The sequence below is a fragment of the Harpia harpyja genome, chromosome 2 (genome assembly GCF_026419915.1).
Source record: "Harpia harpyja isolate bHarHar1 chromosome 2, bHarHar1 primary haplotype, whole genome shotgun sequence".
Classification (NCBI taxonomy): domain Eukaryota; kingdom Metazoa; phylum Chordata; class Aves; order Accipitriformes; family Accipitridae; genus Harpia; species Harpia harpyja.
In genome coordinates this window covers 40975609-40998505 of record NC_068941.1, presented here as the reverse complement: position 1 = coordinate 40998505, position 22897 = coordinate 40975609, and the positions used below count along the sequence as shown (strand labels likewise).

At 37.9% G+C, this 22897-nt stretch overlaps 1 protein-coding gene across 2 annotated transcripts in view; it reads right to left on the bottom strand.

The window, feature by feature from the left end:
- The window catches only part of TMEM131L (transmembrane 131 like), an 83399-nt gene that overhangs the window by 9904 nt on the left and 50598 nt on the right, over nt 1-22897 (bottom strand). Inside the window, exons 10-27 of one of the 2 annotated variants that reach the window (XM_052777626.1) lie at nt 22133-22191; nt 21665-21773; nt 20611-20716; nt 19806-19959; nt 18985-19155; nt 18614-18683; nt 16537-16654; nt 15642-15783; nt 14536-14645; nt 12813-12885; nt 10538-10680; nt 9763-9905; nt 9242-9428; nt 8025-8210; nt 6294-6443; nt 5118-5734; nt 2619-2773; nt 1179-1303 (exon numbers count right to left, since the gene is read on the bottom strand). In XM_052777626.1, the coding sequence (XP_052633586.1) occupies nt 1179-1303; nt 2619-2773; nt 5118-5734; nt 6294-6443; nt 8025-8210; nt 9242-9428; nt 9763-9905; nt 10538-10680; nt 12813-12885; nt 14536-14645; nt 15642-15783; nt 16537-16654; nt 18614-18683; nt 18985-19155; nt 19806-19959; nt 20611-20716; nt 21665-21773; nt 22133-22191 (2818 nt within the window). The remainder of the gene's footprint in view (nt 1-1178; nt 1304-2618; nt 2774-5117; nt 5735-6293; nt 6444-8024; nt 8211-9241; nt 9429-9762; nt 9906-10537; nt 10681-12812; nt 12886-14535; nt 14646-15641; nt 15784-16536; nt 16655-18613; nt 18684-18984; nt 19156-19805; nt 19960-20610; nt 20717-21664; nt 21774-22132; nt 22192-22897) is intronic. The other variant, XM_052777634.1, reaches the window with a different exon arrangement.

The window sequence follows — 22897 nt, the reverse complement described above, 5'->3', positions numbered from 1 at the left end:
AGATGTTATAGTGATAAGCACAGTCTAGCACTGTACAAAGATCTAGATACACAGAAAAATGTGCCCTACGTCTATTTCATTAGCATAATTATAACTAGAATAAAACCATCATCTGAAGTAATCTTAAGTTTTTGCTAGTAAAACTGAAATATCTGGATCCAGTATCATAATTGGAGAGTATTAAGGGAAAATGAATAAAATCCAGCTGTCAAGTTTCTACAGGAAGGAAACAGTTACATCTTAACTCAGAAAGCAGCAACTGCTGAATCAGTTCAAGGAACAGACACCAAATTTCAGTATTTTATTTCCATTTTTTTATCCTTCCTACCTACAAAGGTGTGCATCCTGCAAAGATTTACACACGTGCTGACTTCCCACACAACAAATAGTAATTTGTTTATAAGGAGTTATAACAACCCCTTCAGATTTACAATCTCCTTGTTAAGTCCACTGACCTCAATAGGACCACTCGCAATAAAGATTAAATCTGTGAAGGCTTTGTAGGATCATGACCTTAATTCAAAGGGCTGGGGGAAGGGAAGGAGGAGGATTTTCTCCTCATAAGTGTTTCTATTATAGCAGCAGTTTATAACTGGTATTTTTTAACAACCACCAAAATAACTTAAATTTAAAATACATGAAAAAATAATTAAGAGCCTAGTGCTGCTCTAATCTTTTCAATCATTGCAGCAAAAATGCAAGCCACTGTCCCTTTTCTACATATTTCTCTTCCTCTTCCAAAACTACTAGAAGACAACGTTCTCTCAGTTACTCAATAAAGCAGATGATTCTCCTGAAGGTGGAATCATATCAATAACTTTGTTTTCCTTTTTTCACTGAAGAGAATACATGACTGGCTTTTATCCACACAATACACAATGGAAAGGAAGCTAACTATCCAAACTTCAGAGAGCAAATTCCAGACTATAACTGAGAGCAACCACTGCTATGCAGAATGGGGTGTGTCTATACACATGCAGATTTACAAATGGAAAAATATTTTTTTTTTTTGCTGGTGTTACTTAGTACTGCACATTCTTAAAAATAAAGGCTCTAGCCAGGATTAAAGTGTGTTTGTTTAAACAGATAAAGCAATCCTGCCTAATGTACTATGCAAAACCTGCAGAAACATTACAGCAACTCTGGATTTCTTCATGATTTGGTGAGGCAATACATACCTTGCAGATATATTAACATTCTTCTTCTTATTTTTTCTAGATGCTCTATTTCTATTCCAATTCATATTTGGTACATTTCCTTCCTTCTTCTCCTGAGGTTTCTTCTTCCTATACGCATCTTCTTGCTAAAGGTAAAAATATGAGCTGAGACAATACCTACATTATAAAATGAAGTTAACTTAGTAAATGAACTCCATTGGATTTTTCTAGCTAAATTTCTCTGGAAAAAATGACCCGACCCAAATGCATAGTTACTTCATGATTTAGTGTCTTTCCACAGCACATCATCTTTCCAGCACCATCAATTTGACCAGCCTTTCCAAGACTCTGTCCTTCAAGACACCAACAGATGATGAGAGAAATTTTTGAATTCCCAATGTTCGCATTTTCCCCCTCACAGCATCTAGCTCTGACTTTCAGGGAAATAAAAAAATAGAGGGAGAAAAACGAAAGCAGTCAATAAAATTCCCAATGTGCTAAAACCAAAAAACATCTGCCACATTTATGATCAGTTTGTGTGCAAGTTCAGCAGCAATAAATCCTCCCTTTCCTCAGCAGCTGGGGGTTGGGGGGAAGCATTCATTTGAATTACAACTGAGGAAATTATGGGGTAAGTTAACCAACAAATAATAGTCATTTTAAAAAATGCAAGAAACAAACTGAGCACCATCAACCACACACGGAAAGAAATTTGTAACAACAGCTCCCAAAACAAGACTAGACCCTGTCTTTTCTGATACATATTCTTCAAGCATGGTAAGCAATTCTTCCTTACACCTTTCTGCCATGGGATTCCTATCCAGTAGACAGGACACAAACATAATCCAAATTCTTGGGTTTACTAATTACCTGATGAAGTTTTTTAACTGTTTTATGCTGCCTGCAACAAAGGCACAGTCTGCTGTGTTTATCAAGCTCAGAAACCAGGAGTGAAGAATGATCCTACTCAGCAGCTTCACAATCTGTTAAGGGGCTTCTGCCTGCTGTATTCTGACATGAAAATTTCTGATGTAAAGCCCTGTATTTGGAGATCAGGTCTGCCAACGAAGGCTGATATGCCCATCTAGGACACGTCTCCCCCAGAGTATGTTCCCACATCATTACTGTGGCTGACAGCTGGCATTAGATTCCAGTACATTTATGCCTGCTCTGGCAATAACAAAGAGTATCTCTGGTTGTGATACAGCCAATATCACAATACAAGGACTGTTTTAATTATTATGCAAACTGTTCATCATCCTGTAAAGCAGCATTAATATGAAATGGATGTGGGACAGCATGTCTGCATACTTCCTCGTTCATCTGATTTACACTCTTTCAGATCTGTGACTGTATGTAATAATCCCTACCTACACATATATACCTATAGGTGCATACATATATAAAAAAACAACAAAAGATCATTTTTAATTTGAAAAGCAGAAATATCACAATACAAACCTCAGAAGAAGTAACCTCCTCTTTTCCGCAGCATGGAGCCTCTTCCTTAGGTCCTTTATTAATCTTTTTCTCCATGGAAGGCTTTAGGTTGATCTGCTTTTTCAAAGTCTCACAGTTTTCTGTTTCATTCCTGAGAGGCACTTGCTGGCTATTCCCTAGAATTAAACCGTAACATCCATTTGATGGGGAAGGGAATGGGCTCCCAATCATAACCGCAGTATCTTCTACCTTTTTTTAAAAACAGACTTGTGTTGCTTTCCAAAAGACTAGGAGACTAACCTCTAGGCTGACAATGCTGAAAATATCAAAATCAAAAGCTAATGCTGTATAAAAATTTTTATAGCAGTTGCAAAAAGTAGCTCTGTATTGATTCATGCTTATGGGCCCACCACTCCTAGCACATACATAAATTACCCAAGTCCTGCTCATCTCATCTGAATTTGAGCTATCTGAGTCCCAGCCACACATCTGTAAGGCAGAATCTGAAGCCAGAGAATACTGGGCTAAAAAACCTGCAAGCTGGGTGGGGAGAAGACTTTTCAAAAATGGGTAGATCAAAATAAGGACAGCCTTTATTTGGTGCTTTATATCTCCTAAGCGCCCTCTACATTCACTATGAACACAAAGGGAAGTCATCCTTTCTTTAGGATGAGTTCTGCGTTAAAAATTCATTTTCTTGAGAGACTTTTGAGGAAGAAGAATTAGTCTTGTCTAACAAAATCCAGGAGATGAAGAAAATGAGAAGCAGCCTGCCTTAACAACTAGCTGAATTGCCCAGTCGAGTCACTGTCCTCCACCTGGGCCCTGCCAATGCTGGACAGGACAGAATTAACTTCAGCTCTGATCGGTTTCAGGTATCTCAGATATCTGCAATATGTCCACACTGATCTGCTACTGAGACTCTCGGCTGCGCTGCACGTGAAATGCCATCGCTTATTGCATTGAACTGGTCTTCTCAAACGGGAAAGGTACACCCACACATTTTTATGATTTCCTATACCAACTACAACGTCCTAGCTCTGAGTCAGCTGCCCTCTCCCCTCTGGAGCAGGCAGTCACAATGACTGCAAAAGGAGCCCATGTGAATGAAACACCGGAGACAGCCAGCAAGTGAGGCTGCCAGAGCTCTGAAAAGCGCTCCGTTGCTCTCCAGCATACAAACATGCGAGTACCTGAGGTCTTGAAGACTCCCTGTTTGTACAAAACCAAGTCTGTAACTACAATCAAGACACAAACACTGCAACATGGTATTCTTTAGACTTCATTTATCCTACCAAACTTCTTAAAACACAGAAATATTCACACTCCTGACAGTGCAGAAAACCACAACTGCTAAAAGACAAGGCGGCAGATTACCTGTAGTGCTTTACCACTGAACACAAGTAACTGTCAGTACGCCAGAAACACTCTCTCAAGGTGGAAGTTCTGTCAATGAAAATGAGACTAGTATCTCCCAATTGGATTATGTATAAACATGGTATCTGCAGCCTGTACTCAAAGTTACTTTCCTGTGCACGTAAATGCAGTTAAGACATAATTACTGGTTTTCTTTTTTCCCTGCCATCTGATTTCCTAATTCAAAGCAAAGAACGAACAACACTCTGCAGTTTAGGAGCACATGAAGAATGTTAAAGTACTTTGTAAGTATGAGTGAAATTATCCTGCCTCCACCTGAGACAGCACACTTGTACCTGCTGTATCTCACAGATAATGACACAATGGGAAGCAACGGGCCCAGAGTAACAACTACACACCACAGTAGGGCCTGAACTCCCTCTATGATGGCTCACTCACTAAAGAAACTCTGCCACAGTTACAGCAAATGCCAGTCTTCAGCATTCAACTACTTTGCCAAGCTTCCAGAGGACACATTCTCCTACCCTGCTCTTGATTTCCTCCAGGTGCTCTTGGGCTGTTCTTAAAATTTTGAGTTGTGAAGCTAAGAGGTAAGACTTCCCAGGCAGCTTAGTTCCACAATTTAAAAAAACAAAAAAACAAACCAATACAGCTATGCAGTTACTAAGAGAAATGTTGATCTGCAGATTCCTACAAAATATAATTTCACAATACTCTGGTGTCAGCTTTTGTTCTTTTAGGTGGTTTTATCAAAGAAGTTCTGAATATCCAGTACTGAACATGCTTGCTTGGTGACTCTAGAAATCAGGTATCAGATTTTCAGTGGACCTGAAAATCGCAAACTGGGATGTTTCTGAATATTTGAAAAGGGCACTTCGTGTCTTACAAGCAGATCTATGACATCAATTATTTTAACCATTAAAATACTACAGCACAAGCTTGAAATCTGTAAACCAAGGCAAATTTATGATACAAATTTTAACGCAAGCTGTTTCCTTAGGAATGTAAACAGATAAATCATAGTGAACACGTAAGAAATACCGCATCTCCTTGTCCCAAGCAAAAGACAAAATCCTGATCACAGTGAACTCAACAGAAGATTTCATCCACTAATTTCAACTGACAGAAATTGAAAAAAATTACCACTATTTTTCCTAGAAATTTCTTGCAGTTCCGGCTGTTGCTGAGGTGAATTTCTGGACAAGTGACTTTCAGGTAGCTTCTTGGACATCTTCACAGGACAGAACTCCTGTTCTTTGAGCTCAGCTAGATTTTCTGAAGTTTTAAGGTTAGTTTCCTTAGGAAACATACATGTTTGAAGATCTTCTTTCAGATCACATTCTGAAGAAGTATTTTTAATGAGAACTGTATTTTTCAGTGCACTTTCTTCTTTACCCAGAAAGTTTTCTGGAAGAGTTAAATTCTTGTTAACATTTATGCCATTTGCATATTTTAGAGTTACCCAGTTTTCACTGACAACATCAGTGCAAATGTCCTCTTTTGGTGCTGAGATTTGGTTCTCTGCAATCTGACTTTGTTTCTCATCAGTAGCTGCAATAGCACTGCCAGCTGCTGTGTTTGGTTTCTGCTTACTGTAGTAAACTGAACATTTGTGTTTCTTCTGAGAGTGGCTATAGGTCGCAGGACTTCTCTTTGCTGCATTCTGACTTCGGCTGGATGAAGTGCCTACAGACAGGAAGCCCTTCCCTTTACCTTTATCTGAAGAACTATAGGAATCCATAAATGTCTTGCAGCTTCCCCTGGTGAAAAAATAAATTATTTGAGATTTGTTTTTATATACAAAGCTATCATGAATTGTAAGAAAAGAAAGGGGGGCATATTCACAAGCTGTGAAATTGCATTAGGTCTTCAATTTATCATACCAGCTAAGCACATTCTGATTTCAGTGGGAGTTGAGCAAGACTCTAAGTATGTGCTTAGACTTCAAACGCTTATATGCTTCAGTAAGTGCCTAACTGACCACCCAAGAGAGTCAGATTTGAGGACCATTGATGTATTTTCCATTCTTTCCACGGCTGCTGCACACGGTCTGTCCTTTACTTCCATCACACAATTTCTACCCTATGTACCACTGACAATATACAAGATTAATAAACCCTTTGAGTTCTTCCATTTCTTTTTTGTGAAGATGAATATACACTACAACACTGAAAGCTCTCTGAAGGAGTTTGCTTGGAACACTATCTCCTCTAAACCAGCCCACAGTAATATCAAAATACAAACAGATGGAAAGCACCACTCTACAATAAACAGGGTACAAAAAAAAAGCAATTCAAAAGAAGAAAAGAGTATTTTTACTTGTAGGAATCAGAGCTGATTACGTCAACAGAGTTGCTGTTCTGCTGCGGTGAAGAACTAGGATTTGGCCTCTGTCTTGATTTCATGAACTCTGCTAGAATGTACTGGGCTTGCTGGAAGGCTATCAGAATCACTCCGAGCAGGGACAAACTGCCAAAGAAAACAACAGATACTGGTGTCTACAATTTTCAGGAGTATTCAGTGAAAGAGTTAAAAAGCTTCTAACAAGATGCACTTTTCAAATATTTAGTTAGTAAATTCTAAGTAAGACGAGAGATGAGAAAACTCAAAATACGGTTTAAAATAAGTAACAGCTGTAACATTCTTTTCCTTTTTTCCTTATAGCCCTTGCTAGTTATTCTCTCAATAACATAACTCAGCCATGAGCTTTACAAAGAAAAAATCCATTCTAAAAAAGCTAATACTTGATTTGAAGATCAGTTAGAAGTAAGCCTCACTACAACACAATAGCAATATATCATAGTATGATACTTATCAGTCCTCTGAGTACCTTCTATTTATTCACGATAGTTATGTCATTATTTTGATAATTTATTTAATACTGTCTCTTTCTTTTCCTAGAGAAAATGCTGGCATAAAATGGACTACAAATGCCACCATACTTCTGAACTAAAAGTGAAGCTGCAAAATATCTTCTCTTTCTCTATGGTGTATTAACTGCACCAAATATAAATCAATCAGAACAAGAATCTTTGTAATTCATCAAACCACCTTCTCAATCATGCAGGATAAATTTTGTCAGCAGGAAAACAGAATGAGAAATTCCTGATTTTTCTGATCCCTGTAGTCTCCTTCTGTTGCATCTAGAACCATGTAACGTGGTCATTATTGCTGCTTCATTTGTTCTCTGTTTTCAATGTCAAAACAACAATGCAAGTAGAACCACAGTATACATCAGCATGTCAGTTAGTTATGCATCGACACATGTATGTATCACCATGACAGTCACACTCGCTGCTTGTTAGTACTGGCTGTAGGAATTGAGGGTTGGTGTGACGAAAGCACTGGACATCATCTGAGATAAACACAACATTCAGTTCACACTACACAGTGTGAAAGGTTAGTAAAGGATGACAAAAAAAACATGCATAGGAGCAGAACCCTTAATTGTTGTCCTCTTAAAAGCAGTTTACCATGTGCAAGCAATGAGTCAGCTAACACAAGCCAAATCATCTTTCTGGGATAGCCTGTTTAGCAGAGTGCCTAGCAAAATCTAACAATAAACACAAATATTTTTTAACAAGTGAAAGAAGGAAAGAAGCAGAAGGAAAAGCAGGTCCTCACTCAGTTGTCTGAAACTTTATAAATTAAATTCATGTTTATTTTCAAGAAATACTTAAAGATAATCTACCAGTCCACTCAATTTTATTTATGATGTTCAGATACTAGTATGTTACACGTCCATCTCTACTGCAGTGGGAGTAAGTCTTCTAGCAAGGGGAGTATCCAGTGGGTATTCCTTTTCCTTTGCAGCCTTAATGTGGAAGTTTATCAGGAGGAGAAGCAAGAAATGCTTGACAACTCCATCACCAGCTACTGCACCACATCTAAGCTGTCACAGCCAGCTGGCAGGACTCTCGGGAGACAGATGCAGTAAAGATTTAGGCCCTATCACCACTAAAAATCTAACAGAAGCCTAACAACAAGTGCTTGCTGATCTTTCACTGGCGGGTCCCTTTCAAACTGGTGCAGGGGCCCTGAAAGCATTACCTTACGAAGAGGACAGTAAGCCTCCAAAAAGACTCTTCCCAGCTGGGTCCTGGCACCACATCTGCACATAGTGGTAACAGATGGTGAGGAAGAGTCACGTTGAGCGTGAAGTGGAACTCCAAATCAGCAGCAGTCACCAGCGTAAGCTCCCGGATTACCCACGAAGATGTAAAGTCAGGAGTGAATCTGTCAGGAAAAGCAGACAGACCTGATGTTATTTTCCCATCGCTGGGCTGAAGTTCATTTTCTGAAGTCATGCTGATACCAAAAAAGACAAAAACCCTTCTGCTTTAATAGTATGAAAAAAAGACAATGAAATAAGTGACCACTGTCTGCTTAGACTATGCAGATGGCATTAGCACCTAACACAGGTAAGACTTTGAGGTCATCTTCAAGCAGTAAAATATGTGTTTTATTGTGACTCTTCACAATACTCATTACTGTGACTCATTTTCCTTTTTTCAAGGAGGTGCACATGATCAACTCATGTTAACAAAAACACTCTTTACCAAAAGCACAGCTGTCAAGCATACAGGCAGCATTACTTCAGAAAGGGTCAGGTACTAGGGTAAGTCTAGAACAAGGCTGGAAAGATAGGGAAAGCAGAAGAAAACATCATATCTGTCTCCTTCCATTTATTTCCCTGACCTATACCATTATTCTATTTGACTGCCATGGGTACTGCTAGAAGGTATGACTTGCCTTTTCAATCAGTAGCGGTGACACTTGTTGCATATGAAACCACAGTTACTGTAATACAGTATTTATTAACTCTACTTACGCTTAAGTCATGACTTTCACTCAACAGGATTTTTAAAAGAATCAGTTTTACACTATGTGCAATATTAGGAAAACATGACTAGACTGTGGTCAGGCTACTTGCAACAAGCTAGAGAATAACAATCAAAAAAAAAAAAGGCAGTGGCAAAGCATTTCTTACTCTCTTATTGTGACAACTCTTTAATTTATTACTTCAAAATGCACTGACAAAAGCATGTATGCTGCTTTGTAAAAACAATGGAGTCTTATAAAGAAACATTATTATAGTATCAATTTGTTAGTATTACCCTTACTGAAAAGGGGAAATGCTTATGAAATTTATATTCCAAGGTCACCAAATTTTGTATGCAGGTGTGCTACTGGAGTGCTTGTGACTGAAATTAATTATTTTAAATTTCCACTTAAGTTAATTTGTCAGCAAATTTGTCAGTGCTTACACAATGCTGATCTCTCGTGATGAGTTCTGAGCCAGGAAAAATTCTTGACAGTCTAACACTTCAAATCCATATCCTTGGCAACTGTAACCATTGATTTTCATTGATGAAATTGTTATAGGAAGAGGCCCAATATTCTCTACTTTGAAGTTCTTCGTAATGGATAGAATTTGCTTGCTGTCTTTCAGTTCTTAAAGGAATAAAAAAAGAATAATTATTTTACAGTGCTTAAAAATTATTTTCTTACTTTTACAAATAAATTGCTATTTTTACTTTCAACCTAATAAAGAACTCGGAACTTACCAACATTTTAATAAAGACTGTTTTGCAGTAGTGTATTTCTAGAATTTGTAACTATCCTCAGTCAGTGTTTTGAGAAAACAAAATTTACACCTCTCATGACCAAGCTCTTCAGCTTTTTCTATTTCAACATTCTGTTTACTTAACATTACTGTACCGTATCAGTACCACTATGGAGTAATGCAGCCAGCTACAAAATCAGAGACCTGTTTCTTCTTACTCACGTCGTCTGCAGTCCATTAGTGTAGCTTCTGGCACCTTGAATCGAAGAGACCCTCCTGCACCGGGTAGTCTTCCCCCTACTTTAAGCAATTCTTTGGCTCCAAAGCCTTCTACATTGACCACATCCAGAACAGTCAAGTTGTTTCTGCCATAATATAAAAATCAAGCAATCAGCCACTAAAACACAAATGAAGCTCGCAAAACCGCGACTTTACTATCTAGGTGCCCATCCAAGACAACAGTGTTTCAGTAACAGAATCACTGGCCACACCTGGATAGGTTTCCCCTAAATACCAACAGGATCACTCTGGAACCAGTCACCAGTGAATTTCACACAGTGAAGGACCAAGCTTTGTGTCCACTGTCACTGGATAACAACAGTGCCACCTAGTTAAAAATGGTTGCTGCTTCCATAAACTCTGTTTTCCTCCAGAGGTAACCAATGTGTGGCTGCACATTAGACTCACTGGATACTTAAATCCTATCATTATGGATTTAAGTTGAAAATAGCAAAGCCACCCAATGTGTTGCTCTCAACTCAAAATTGCCTCAGTACATTCATATGCATTTTATAAGCCACTGATCGCATATCAAGAAAAAAAGGCTCTATTTTTTAATGACTGAGACATAAGACACAAAGACCATTTAAGCAATTTTTATTAAACTGGAGGTATTCTGACTTCCAAATTTTGACCATTTGTCTTTGCTCCAAGAGTTGGCAAATTGATTTTTACATTGAGTTGTTTGATTCTCACTTACAACTGAAACTTGTCTTACCTGATTAAAATAAGGGAAGCTACTCTTTTGTAGTCAACTGGTGTAAAAATTACACCAACTTTTCTGGTTTCCAGTGGCTGTAAACTTAACCAAAGCAGCTCAGAACTGCATTTCTTGTTGATGAGATCCTCTTGATGTGCATTCTGTTAAACAAATATGCACATCTTATTCACAGAAAACACGTGTTTAAAGATCTCTATCAAGAAAGCACTACATCTTTACCTAGTACCACACAAGGTATTTTTGGCAAGGTGCAATAACTGCTAACTAACTTGTTATGTTATACAAAAGTCTTTCAATTTGACAACATAAAACATCAGATAAAGTTGTTTATTTGAGCAAAAGTTCATATTACTGCACTTATTGTTATGAGGAATGTATTCATTTTTTAAAACAGCTTTTATTTGCTCAGATGGAAAAGGATATGTGTCTTTCATATTCAAGGAATCCTGAAACACTTCACAACACAATGAGAACTGACAGTATGCTGATTGCACAGGGAAATGTGGCAACCATTATCCCCTCAGCGTAAGACTTGCAACTTGATTTAAGTGAGAAAAGGACTGTTGGCAAATGCGTTGATCATTTGAGTCACTGGAAACAAGCCAAAGTGAACTCCCTACCATATTAATTGAAGACCAGAACTACCAGAAGTTCACTGAGTCTGGAAATAATGTACATTTGTTTGTTTTTTTGTTTCAATACTGCTGTTTATTCTTTTTCCCATTAAAAAAAAAGAAAATAGCCCTAAAAATTTCTATTCCAGAACTGGGGCGTCTTAGAAAGGGGTGATCAGACACCTATAGCAGTCAAAACAACCATAATCATTAGAAAATAGGCTCTTGCTTGGTTGTTTTTCAATTCACAGCTGTTGTACTAATGGCTTTTCTGATCTTTTCCAGTCTAAAATGTTTTTATTCTTAGCCTATTTTGTGAAAAAAGAACATACAAAGAAGTTTCAGAACCTGCATTAACAGTCAATATTTATTAAAAGCAAACCATGTACAGCATGTGCAAACTTCACCCTGTCACTCCCTACAAAGATACGCATGCACTCAAATGTGAGCCTAACAATTCATTACACATGTATGTAAAGTGACTAGGCAAATGATGACAAATTAAAAAATGTAAATATTAACAACTAGTGATTTGGTTAACAAGGCAAGATCTGTCTCATACGTGCTGAATACCTATCTAACCATACATGTTCCCCTTAGCTCCTCAAGTCTCTAATGAAAAACAGATATTGCACACACTCATGTCAAGATCTACCACTATTTTTCCATTTGGTCAAGAGTATGGTATATGGGACTGCGGAAACTCAGTCCTACCCATGTACTAGTGGAACTACCTTATCTTTTTCAGCATGTGCCTACAGGCTAGGATTTATGAACTGCTGTCTCCTCTCTTTTACAACAACTCTTACAACTGTTGCCAGAAAGGAAAGGTCAGCTTTGATTAGTGTAGCAAACATAATCTTTTCTTTTTATAAGGTACTAATCTTTCATTAAGGTCTTAAAGCATATGTGCAGAAATGTGTATCTACATAGGACATTAAAGATGTGGCTGCAGCATGCCCAAACAGCAAGGAAAGTATGTTAATTCCAGGCTTTTGCGCAAACTAGAAGTCTAAGAAGAATTCTCCAGGTACCCTGGACAGTACTCTGGTCGTCAGAATATGCCAACATCCCTGATACAGCATCTTCTCTATTTCTGTCATCCATGACACAACCCCCCAGGGTATAACCACAGCTCAGCACTGGTGTGACACAGTCAAGTGTTATCACAGTCATGTTAAAAATGAGGCAATCAGAACCAGAGAGCCATGACATTCCAACCTGAATCCCGCAGTTGCAATGAGACTGAGGTGAAGTGTAGAAAACAGCCTTCTCCTCCCTTGAACTACTGGACAGTATTTCCCTCTACTGAAAAGATTATAAGCTAGCTTCTGACAACACCAACTCAAAAGCCTTACACTTCATGGTCAACCTGGGGCTAAATATAAGTCCCAACACAGAATGCAAAGGGTGGCCTCTTCAACACATACACACATGCAGGCAAGCATGCACAGGCTCCCTCCCTATAGTTGTTTTCAAAACAGACTCAAACTTTGAAAAAAAAAATTAACTGCAAAGATACAAGCCTGACAGAGAATCAAGGAAACACTATTAAATTGCTTTAAATAGCACTTGGGAACAACTCATATGTAGTGTAGCTAGAAAAAGTTTTTTCTAGTGTGTCAGACCACTTCTTCTATCAAAATTAGCCATCTTACCCTGTGAGAACATTCATCCATGAGCCTGAATTCAGTGGTTGTGAAATTAATAGCTTGCACATTTATGTCGAACCTAAATAAATCAAAACAAAAAAATAAGCACTTCAAACCTAGTCTGTCAGAACTACAATGACTTATTTTCACATGATGACATTTATTCTTAAATAAAGAATACTTTTACAATTGCATTTTGGCATATGCAAAATACAGTGGAAATGTCAGTCTGAATTTTAACAGAATACACTACAAATCAGTTTTATGTGGATTCCACACATTTGGAAAACAGACAAAAGGCTGGGCATTTTAGATCTCTCAGCATACAATATTGCAAAAGATCACAATCAAGAAATACAATTTCTAAGGCACACAAACACAAATGCCTGGAAGCTTTTTCTGCCCACGTAAGTGTTAAGAAATAATCATTATCAAATCTCATTAATTTACTCAAATATCCCTCCTTCTGCTCATGATTTTTTTCAGACAAACTCCTGTTTTCTTTCACATACTTTGCAAATTCAATTCACTTACAGCAGTTGATTATTTGCCTGAGAGAAAATTACAAGCATTTGACATTAAGGTATTAAAAACAATAGGTAAAATTTAGATTACAGAGGACTAATAGACCTCCAGACACTGAATTGGAAATTCACTTGCCACAATTTTCTATGACATTAGCTTAAAAAGAACCAGTTAGTGGACATGATTTCTGGTAAACCTAGAAGATCTGTAGAAAAAAAAGTGTGCAAATACAGAGAAAATGTAATTTCAAACCACTAGAAAGAGTCTATGTGGAAATTATATTTAGTATGCAAACAGATGTAGTTATTAATGTGCATATATATATATACACACACACACATATATATATGCACATACACATATGTATGTAAAGAAATGAGGTTAAAGAAGCAATTACATGGGGATTTGGACCCCAAATAAACAAGTTACACTTAAGCATGTGAGTAGTCCCACTGGCTCCAACCAAGCAAATAGTCCTAGCAACTACACAGTTTTTCGAAGTTAAGTGTAACAGCCAGGGCTTATTTTCATGAACTTCAGCCCACCTCACCATGACCCTTTATACTGTTCATCTAACTCTTATCTAGATTTCTCATTAGATCTTCTCAGTTCTAAAACAGAAAGTTTAAAACAATGTAGAAACATTGGCTTAGCTGGCCCTAAACATTTACTGTGGGGTTACTGGCTCTGGACCTGAATTTTTCTTCCTGGCTCCTGTTTCCTCTTCCTCAACCAGGGTTTTTACCTAAGAAAAAGCTAAGAAGAAAATTTTTTCGGGGGGGAAGGTTCAGTTACCTTCCTCCTCACTGATCAGTCTATAGACTGTGTACTTCCCAACCAGCCTTGCAGGGAGATGCACATGCCCAGTTCTGCAAGTTGCTCACCTCACCTGGGCAGCCTGCACAAGCTCACACTAAGCCTCAGATCTTAAAAGATGACCAATTATAGCTTATGGCTGGCAGACATAAACTTGATGAAAACATGCTCAATTTGGTTTTATCAATGATCAGGTACATTATAAAGTCATGTGTCATACAGGGAGCTGCTCTGAACATGATTATATCTTCCAAAATGGGTCAGAACATTGTCCCCACCCAAGTTACACTTGGAAAAATTTAAACAAACAATAAGCAACAATCATAAGGCATGGCAAATAGATCTTTTAAAAGGGAAAACAGTATCCTGAGATAGTTATACTCATTACCATTTGTTGAGCAGACTCAGTGAAGCTTGGGGATCAGGGTAGTGAGAAAGAGGCAGAAGCTGCAACGTAACTGGGAAGGATGAAGGGTTTCTTAGTACGAAATATTTTACCTAAATAGTTTGAAGGGGAAAAGAAAAAGTTAAAAACTACATACTTGAGAACAAGAAGGTAAAATAATTCAGCACTGGTAACATGATCTGCATTTTCAAGGGACTTCAACCTGGCTTCTGTCTTAATGCAATATAATCATATGTGCACAAAACTGCATGGAACAACAGGACATGTCACCACAATGTCATCATTTGCAAAAACAGCTAAGAGTGCATGAAGAACCACACGTGCAAAAATAGAGAATTCCCCACCCCCAGACAACCCTTTCATTTGGATTTTGATTACACATGCAGACATGAACAAAGCTCTTCCAAAGAAGGTGAAGTTAGTGAGGTGCCACCCTTTCTTAGAGAAGTCTGAGTGCAAGCAGGTTATACACATTGCTATAATGACTGGCAATTAAATAGCACAAATGGAATATTAATGAAATTCACAATATGTGCATATGAAAACTATCTCCATATGATTGGTTCTGGCCCAGGCTAGGTTAGTAGTGACTTAAATCTGACAAACAAGGAAGAAACAACTGTGGTTGGAAGACACATTGCTCTGCTGATCTCTCAAGTGTGTATCTCTTGCAAGTGTTTTACACGCTTCTGTTACATAAGGCAGCTGCATGAGGAAGGCCATCCCATAACCACATGCAACATTAATGACAGTACATCCTACCCCTAGTCCCTTGTTCAATTATTTTACCACAAGCATGTAACTTATACAATGATTCAAGGAAAGCTTTAACAACCATGAACAATTGTTAGTTAAGACTACACTGCTTTACTCCTCTCCTTGTATTAAAATATTACAACTAGGTAGCTAGAGAACTTATCAAAGAGCCAAGGGGATACAAAACTGGTGTTTTAAATTAGAGTTCAAAACACTAGTCCACAAGCAGTATGAAAATGCTAAGCATCACCAAATATTAATCACAGACTTTGTTATTAAAACAAGCTAAACATACATCAACTCAGAAAAAGCGTAACAACAACTATCCTTACCATACTACTTTTAACTGCTGTGGCACTGAAGTTGAGCGTAAGGCCAGGCTCTGTAGTCAACCGTGGCAAGAAAAAGGCAAAGAACCCCTCTTCAGGCTTCTTCTGATGAATAAAGCGAGCCGATCCTGAAATACTTCTCCTGCTTTATTGGCAAAACCAGAAGGCTTTGTTAATTTTATTTTCTTTTTTCTTTCAAGCAAAGAACAAAAAAAATGATGATTTGCCACGACCTATAATTACGTCAACTAATCTTTCCTTGAAAATGTTCTTCACAAAATAAAGCCCATAAAGCTGTAACCTAGTAGTAGAGAGTCAGTGTAACTTATGTGCATCCCTTCAGTCTCCAATTTTCCACCTGCAACACGACTGTGGTTTTCACAGCTCTACCTCCTTATTCTGGAAGGGGCTGATGTCACCGATGCACCATCTCTACAAGAATTGCTCAGTCACAGTGACTGCTTCCTTCCCAGCGCCCCCGGTATGCAATATCCATTAGGCCAAGGACTAAAAACCTTAAAAGCTATTCAAAGACCCTGATCCTGAAAAGACTGCTATGTGACCTGTTGATGAAGGACTCGTGCAACTCCCTAAATGATCTGGTAGAACACGCTTTGACTGCTTTCATATTGGGTAGCTGTGGTGAGGTTATTATAGTCAGAACATTATTTACATTCTGAAGTTCGGGCATCTGAAACGTTTACTTATGGCTGGCAGTGCCTTGAAATGGAAGCTGGGGGTGTCTGGGGTGCTCTGATACTCCGGGTGCTTCAAGATAACTAATTTAAGTGTAGGAAGGTCAAAAACGTTTGTTCTACTTAAGAATACTTCAGAACAGAAATATTCTTACAACACTGTACTGGCTTGAATTAAGAACCTCAAAAGATTCTGTACAGACCTGCAGGCTTCCCCACGTCTTATTTTTTGCCATCTTTCATAAAGTTCACTTGCAAGCTCAGAATCCACATCCCAGGCAGAACGGTCCAGAGAGAGACTCTTCTGCCAAAGCAGATTTGCTAAAACAATAACAGATTTTTCATATTTTACAGAGATAACATTTGCTCCTTCCATCAATCTACTTCTGAACATGAGTAATCAGTATCTGCAAAGGGTCCTGACACAAAAATACAAAAGGCAACCCCCTTTTTCCCTTCAGAGCAAGCATATGTGAGGGTATATATGTTATTCTCCATACCTGGTTTGCTTAGAAAAGTACATCTGCAAAAACACAGTAATTCTACATGTAAACAAGAGTATGGATGTCGCACAGGCTTTCTACGCTCTAGTAAGCCCTTTTTACTGTTGCTATTTCTAATGGATGCCATTGAAAAGTCATTACATTATCAGTAGCCTTCACACAGAACCCTCCACTGATGCCAATAAAGCATCAGGATCATATACTATTCTCTACACAGTGGTACAAAATTATAATATCACAGCACAGCAGGGAGCAAAACAAATCCCACAGTTTGGCAGAAATGGTGTTTTCATTTTAGCTTCACTTTTCAAGGTGCTGATAATTTTCTCAAATTCTTCTTAAGATTAAATTGCAAGGCTTTACATCAGTCTAAAGGTTAACACCTTTTAGAAAGTTAGACTCATATTGGTTCAAGCATTTTCACACAGCAGAAAGGAGTTAGAGAAGCAAATTTCTTTTGAAAGATAACAAAAATGGCTTATTTTGAAAGTACATGTACTTTATTTTACAATCCTTAGTGTTTAAAGTAGCCAGTTGAGATTGATGATGACTGGAATAATTCAGCTACAAGTTCTTTGGATCAGTATTTTTCAGGCTTGTGCATTAGACTATTTAACAAATATTAGTATCCTAAATTAGAAGGCAGAATACCTGTCCGTAAAGATCCGATTATGTGTATTATTAGAACGGAAAGCAAGCAAGCAATGAGGGCTCACTTCTATCAGCAATATTTCTTTATAAAGATTTTTAAAAAACTAACAAAAAACCAACACTTACTTCTAAGATAGGTACCTAAGCATGTACATGTATCAGTAATTCTTCAAGCCATGTGTTTTTTACATTTGACTGACTACTACTGCCTTCTTCATATCCTAATACGAAAATATATTTTAGGAAAGCATCATCTTAAAAACACATTCAGGAGAGCACTCACTGAAACATTTAAAGCCTATGGTACTCAGCTGCCTACGGAACTTCTTTACTGAGCAGAGATTATAAAAAAACCCCCACTATTCTGAATCAGCTTTCATCAGATTCAACATTCTTCAGGCAGCATCGTGTCTATTTAATACCTAACACTGTATTTTGGTAAACGCCAGCCAGGTACTTAAAACAGCTCCCAGCAGTACAGTATCTGGAGAGAGATTCCTCAGTTCCAGAAAGAACGAGACCCATTCTTCTGTTGCACATGATACAGCATTAAGGATGCTCTTTTATAAGCCTGATAAATGATCTTTTGCAGAAATCTATGAAATTAATGCTGTGAGAAAGAGATAAAGAGAAGGCCTTCAAATTTAACTCTAGCTAAAGGCAGGATATTGGTCAACATTTATTTTTTGTTTTTCATCAAAGACTTCCCAGGATCTGGACCCAGATTATGCACATTTTCTAATCACTTTGAGCTAGTTGACAACTTTATCATTCTACCTCAACATCTCAGAAGAACATGCATATGAAGAAAGCAAGGAGCGGCACACCACCAATGAGAACTTATAGAGGAGTCGTAAATATTAATTCCAAAAAACTGTTTCAAGACAGAACAATAGCTTAGCATATGCTATGGAATTAGAGGCCTGAAATACTGCACAGTGTACTTAGTACAGGTTACTCAAAGCCATTTATATAATCCCAGAAAAGTGGATGTTTTTAAAAGACATAAAACTTGGTACTTGCATGAACAATCTCAATATTCTCATTACAAGTCTTGCTACATAAAATGAATTTTCTACAATAAAACTACCGTCGGATGCCTAAAAAAAACCCAAGATGAGCATACCTGAATCAGACTTTCCCAAGTAACACTGAATATCACAGTGGGCAATCGCTTCAAAATTAAGATCTCCCTGCTGGAAAAACAAAACAAAAACTACAACTGACTATATGACAAAACAACAGGACAAATTCCAGTTTCTCAGTGCATAATTTGGACGAGTCAAAGAAGAGAATTAAGGTTGCCTAGAGAACTGTAATTCCATTGCTGTTCAACTCTGGGGGCTTAATTTCTCAAGCTACAGAATGGTTTCACAGATTGGTCTGGTACTGAGTTTTTCTTTCAGGACTGAGGGACAGATTTCTGGCCTAAGAAAGAGGCTGCTGCAGTTTGGTTTGGAGTGCATAATCACCATTCAACACAACTGAATACAATACCTTGGACACAGTCGAATATATCTGCAGAGGTATTTCAAACATTACTCCCACATTTGTGGCCAGACAAATACTAGAAAGCACATTTGTTACAGCGTCTTTCACACTGAGCTTCAAAGAAAATACATTCCAGCAGCCTGGAGGTAGAGTCAAAGGTTTGGCAAAGTTCAGAATCTAGAAAGAATCAAACAACTGAATTAAAATCAGTGCAGTATTTTTGGTGCAAGCGGTACCTTGAAGAATGTAAACTTTCTCTTCCATCATGTTTTTGCTGTTATTACACACACATATGCACCCATAACTGATCCATACAGTGCACATATGTAAATCTCCTATCTAAATATACCAAGAGCCAATTAGATGCCTACATCACGTGCTTATTCATAAACCAGATTTGTCTGGTTTGAATCAAGCAATTGCGCGAGTAAATTATTGGCTTCGCCTTCTAAACTTCAAAGCTCATCTATGTACTAAAGACTTCCATTACAGCCTGTGAAGAAATGCTGAATCCTATAGAGCACAAACACTGCAACAATTCTGAGAACAGAGCAATGGTCTATAATTTGATGCATCTGTAGCTGCAACTCAAATGAAAGAACAGTTGCTAATAAAAAAACACAAAAACAAGCCGGACAATGAATAATGCCTACCGAGAGAGTAAGCTCTTCAGGACCTAACAGTTCCAGGCATACACACACCTTTATTTTTAACTTATTTCAACCAGCTCTGCGAACATCGAGTTCTTCAAAGAATCTATTTTGTATGTCAGAGGATTATCCTTAAATCAAAGACAAAACATTATATGAAGCAGAAATAAAGCTTACCTTTAAAATGTTCTTCGTTTCTCTCGCTATGAAGACTTCATTCAGTTCAATGCTGAAGTCAAAATTGTTTGTAAACCATATGGACCAAAATCCTGAAGTATTATGATGTGGTTCTATATGAAACAATGCTGCAGAAGGATCTACGTCAAAATACCTGAAAGTAAATACAGAAGAAAAATAAATACATCTGCAGTTGTCCTTGAACACACATAAGCGGTCCACGCAAGAGCAGATAACTGTAGTATTCTTGCATAATGAGGCTCTTCTAAGGTTTTAAGGAGAAAGAACAAAATTGTTTCCTTTGGAATACTTACATATAATAACAGAGTAAAAACTGACAAGAACAATGTAGAAGAGGTAGGCAGGTAATCACTCTACCCTCTTGCTATGCTATATTACAACATTGCCTACTGCTTTGTGATATGGTAGTTTGGATGAAATTGGCAATAGAAGACTGAACAAAAGACTTCACGTTTTTTCTATAATTATCCTGCTTTTGTGTTGGATTAATAAGGATGGTGGAAATTTTATCACAGACTCTAAGCAACATTCATATGATACGAGCTGCTAAGGCACATCTTTTTACTGGGTCCTAAAATTTTTCCTGGATAAAATACAGAAATATTGCTTGAAATGTCACAGGTCTGTTTTGGCAAATGACACAGCAACAATAGGAAGAAGCCTCTTCACTGTCCTTGGAATTGTTCAGTGACAAAGCAAACTAACCTCATCTCTTACAATAGGGTATACAATATTCTTCTTATATCAGTGAAAGTTAACAAACAAAAATCCACTGTCAACCTACCCTTCCATCACAGGACAGGAAAGACAGGCTTTTAGTGTTGTAGTGCCTTCCAACAGATTATTATTCTTGTTGTCAGCATAAGGACTTTCACTGCCACAGGATGCAGCTGTGCAAAGAACAGACATACAGGAGAATACAACATCAGCCAGAACAAAAGCACATCTGCAATGATTTTCATGTGAGGACTTGGAAGAACACTACAAAGGGGAACATTTTCTGGTCTAATTCTCAGAGGTGAGCAAAGCATCTAATTGCTTATGTCCTAATTTTCAGAGGTTCCAAACCTTGCTTTAAGAAGAATTTATGAATGCTACACTTTCAAAAAAAACACATGCACAACAAGGCTGTGAAAGGCAACCTCACCAATTTTAACCACGTTGTCACTGGCACAGCATTCTTACTTATTTTAATAAATGAAAAACTGTTCTGAAAAAAAAAATCACATAACATATAGTCCCTTCTTTCTTCTTATTTACCCTTTTCTGCTACAAAAAACAAGTCCCAATGTCATTATGAAAGCAGTCTGTTTCATAAATGTTTAAAGTCTATGCACTGCAGTCTAGCGGTCAGAATAGGAAACAGGCTGGAGTCAGGAATGCTTAAATGTTAATCTTTGCTCTTCCACAAACACGCCTGGTCTCAGGCAAGCCTCTTCAATGATCCTGCCAAGAAATGTCATAGAAAATGACCACCCAAGCACAATAGCCTTTTAGAAAATACATTGGAAACAGAAAAATAACCACAAATTATAAAAGGATGTTGAAAAAGCATATTCAATAATTATGCTTATTGTAAAATCAGCTTACTTTTTAGCAAATGTTTTCTTCCCCTTTTTGAAATACATATAGCTTAGAGCCTTCGACTGGCATAAGAGGAAGCACATATACACAAAAATGGTAGAAACTCTTAGCAGAAAGAATTCATCCTCTTTCTCAAAAAAGTCCAGACAAGTTGATTTTGAGATCTTTCAGTGTCTCTATCTGCTGAAAAAAGCTACCCTTTTATAATCAAATCCTGTTTAATCATATTATCTATAAGTATATGTATCCTGTACCTTTACAAGAAATAGAAGCAACTTTTGTAAAGTTAGTAGATGATGAAGATAGCAGTACTGGCTCAAACTCCACAGGTGATGTGTCTTTTTGTGACAATTGCCGTATTTCCTGCATGAAGACAAGACACAATGATCCTTGTAGCAGTACTACCATTATTATTGTAGCTCCTGTATTAGTGTATCTTCTTGTCAAATTTGCAAGCCAATATCAGCCATTTTCTCACATCTTCTAAATCAATCCATGGATTTTTAGTCAAGTTAACAGCTCTTATGTTTTTTAAAAAAACAGCCATCACTGAACTACAACTCGTCATCTAGAAGATCTATTAGGTGTTTGGGCACATTTTAAAAATACAGAAGCATCACATTTGCCACCAGCAAAATCAATCTGCTATTAGAGAGCAAGCCAGTGGGCTAATTAATTCCCCAACCAAATTCAACACCCTAAAATATGAAGCCCACGATTACCTGTATATGCACAAGGCTGTTCCCAGAATGCATGATGTACACATCTACTGAGGAATCACCTGTCCAAAAGAATGAACACTGAGGTAAGTTCACCAAGGATGGAAGCACTCTTGCTTTGTCAGATACTCATATGAGAAATAATCCTGATTTAAATTTAAAAATCTTTGTGCGACAGCTACCCTTGTAAAAAGGAGGAACTATTCACATCTTGAGCTGGCAATCGTGTCATACAAGAGTAAAAATCCACTCAACAAGATTTTTGGCCACAAACACGAAGGCAAGCATCAATAGGGAATCTTCCTTCATTATCTCTTAAATGCTAGATGGAGCACAACTCTCCCCTTTCCTAGGGGCAGGGAGATTGGAGGCACGGCTGAAGGAAAGAAGGATGGCTGACACTGCCGTAACTTTCTAAGGGCCAACCTATCAACAGCATGAGAGAGTCCGGCAAAAACTCTTCTGTATACACACACAGCTACGCAAGATCCTGGCTCACCTGCTTTGAACAGCAAGCATTCTCAGGAGACAATGTGAAGCTGAATTTGGTGCTTACCACCTTTTGGGCTTAAAAGAGGAATGGTCCTATCACCTGGTAGGGTAGTGACCTATTGACTAAAGCAACAGAAGATGGGTATAACTCCACTTTCACCTGCGGATAAGGTGGTACAGCTATATTGGGTAACCACCCTTCATCACTGGCAAAGCTATGTTCCCGTCCACAGGACACCAGGAAGGTCTAGAGGACCAAGAGAAGAGCAGCAGGAC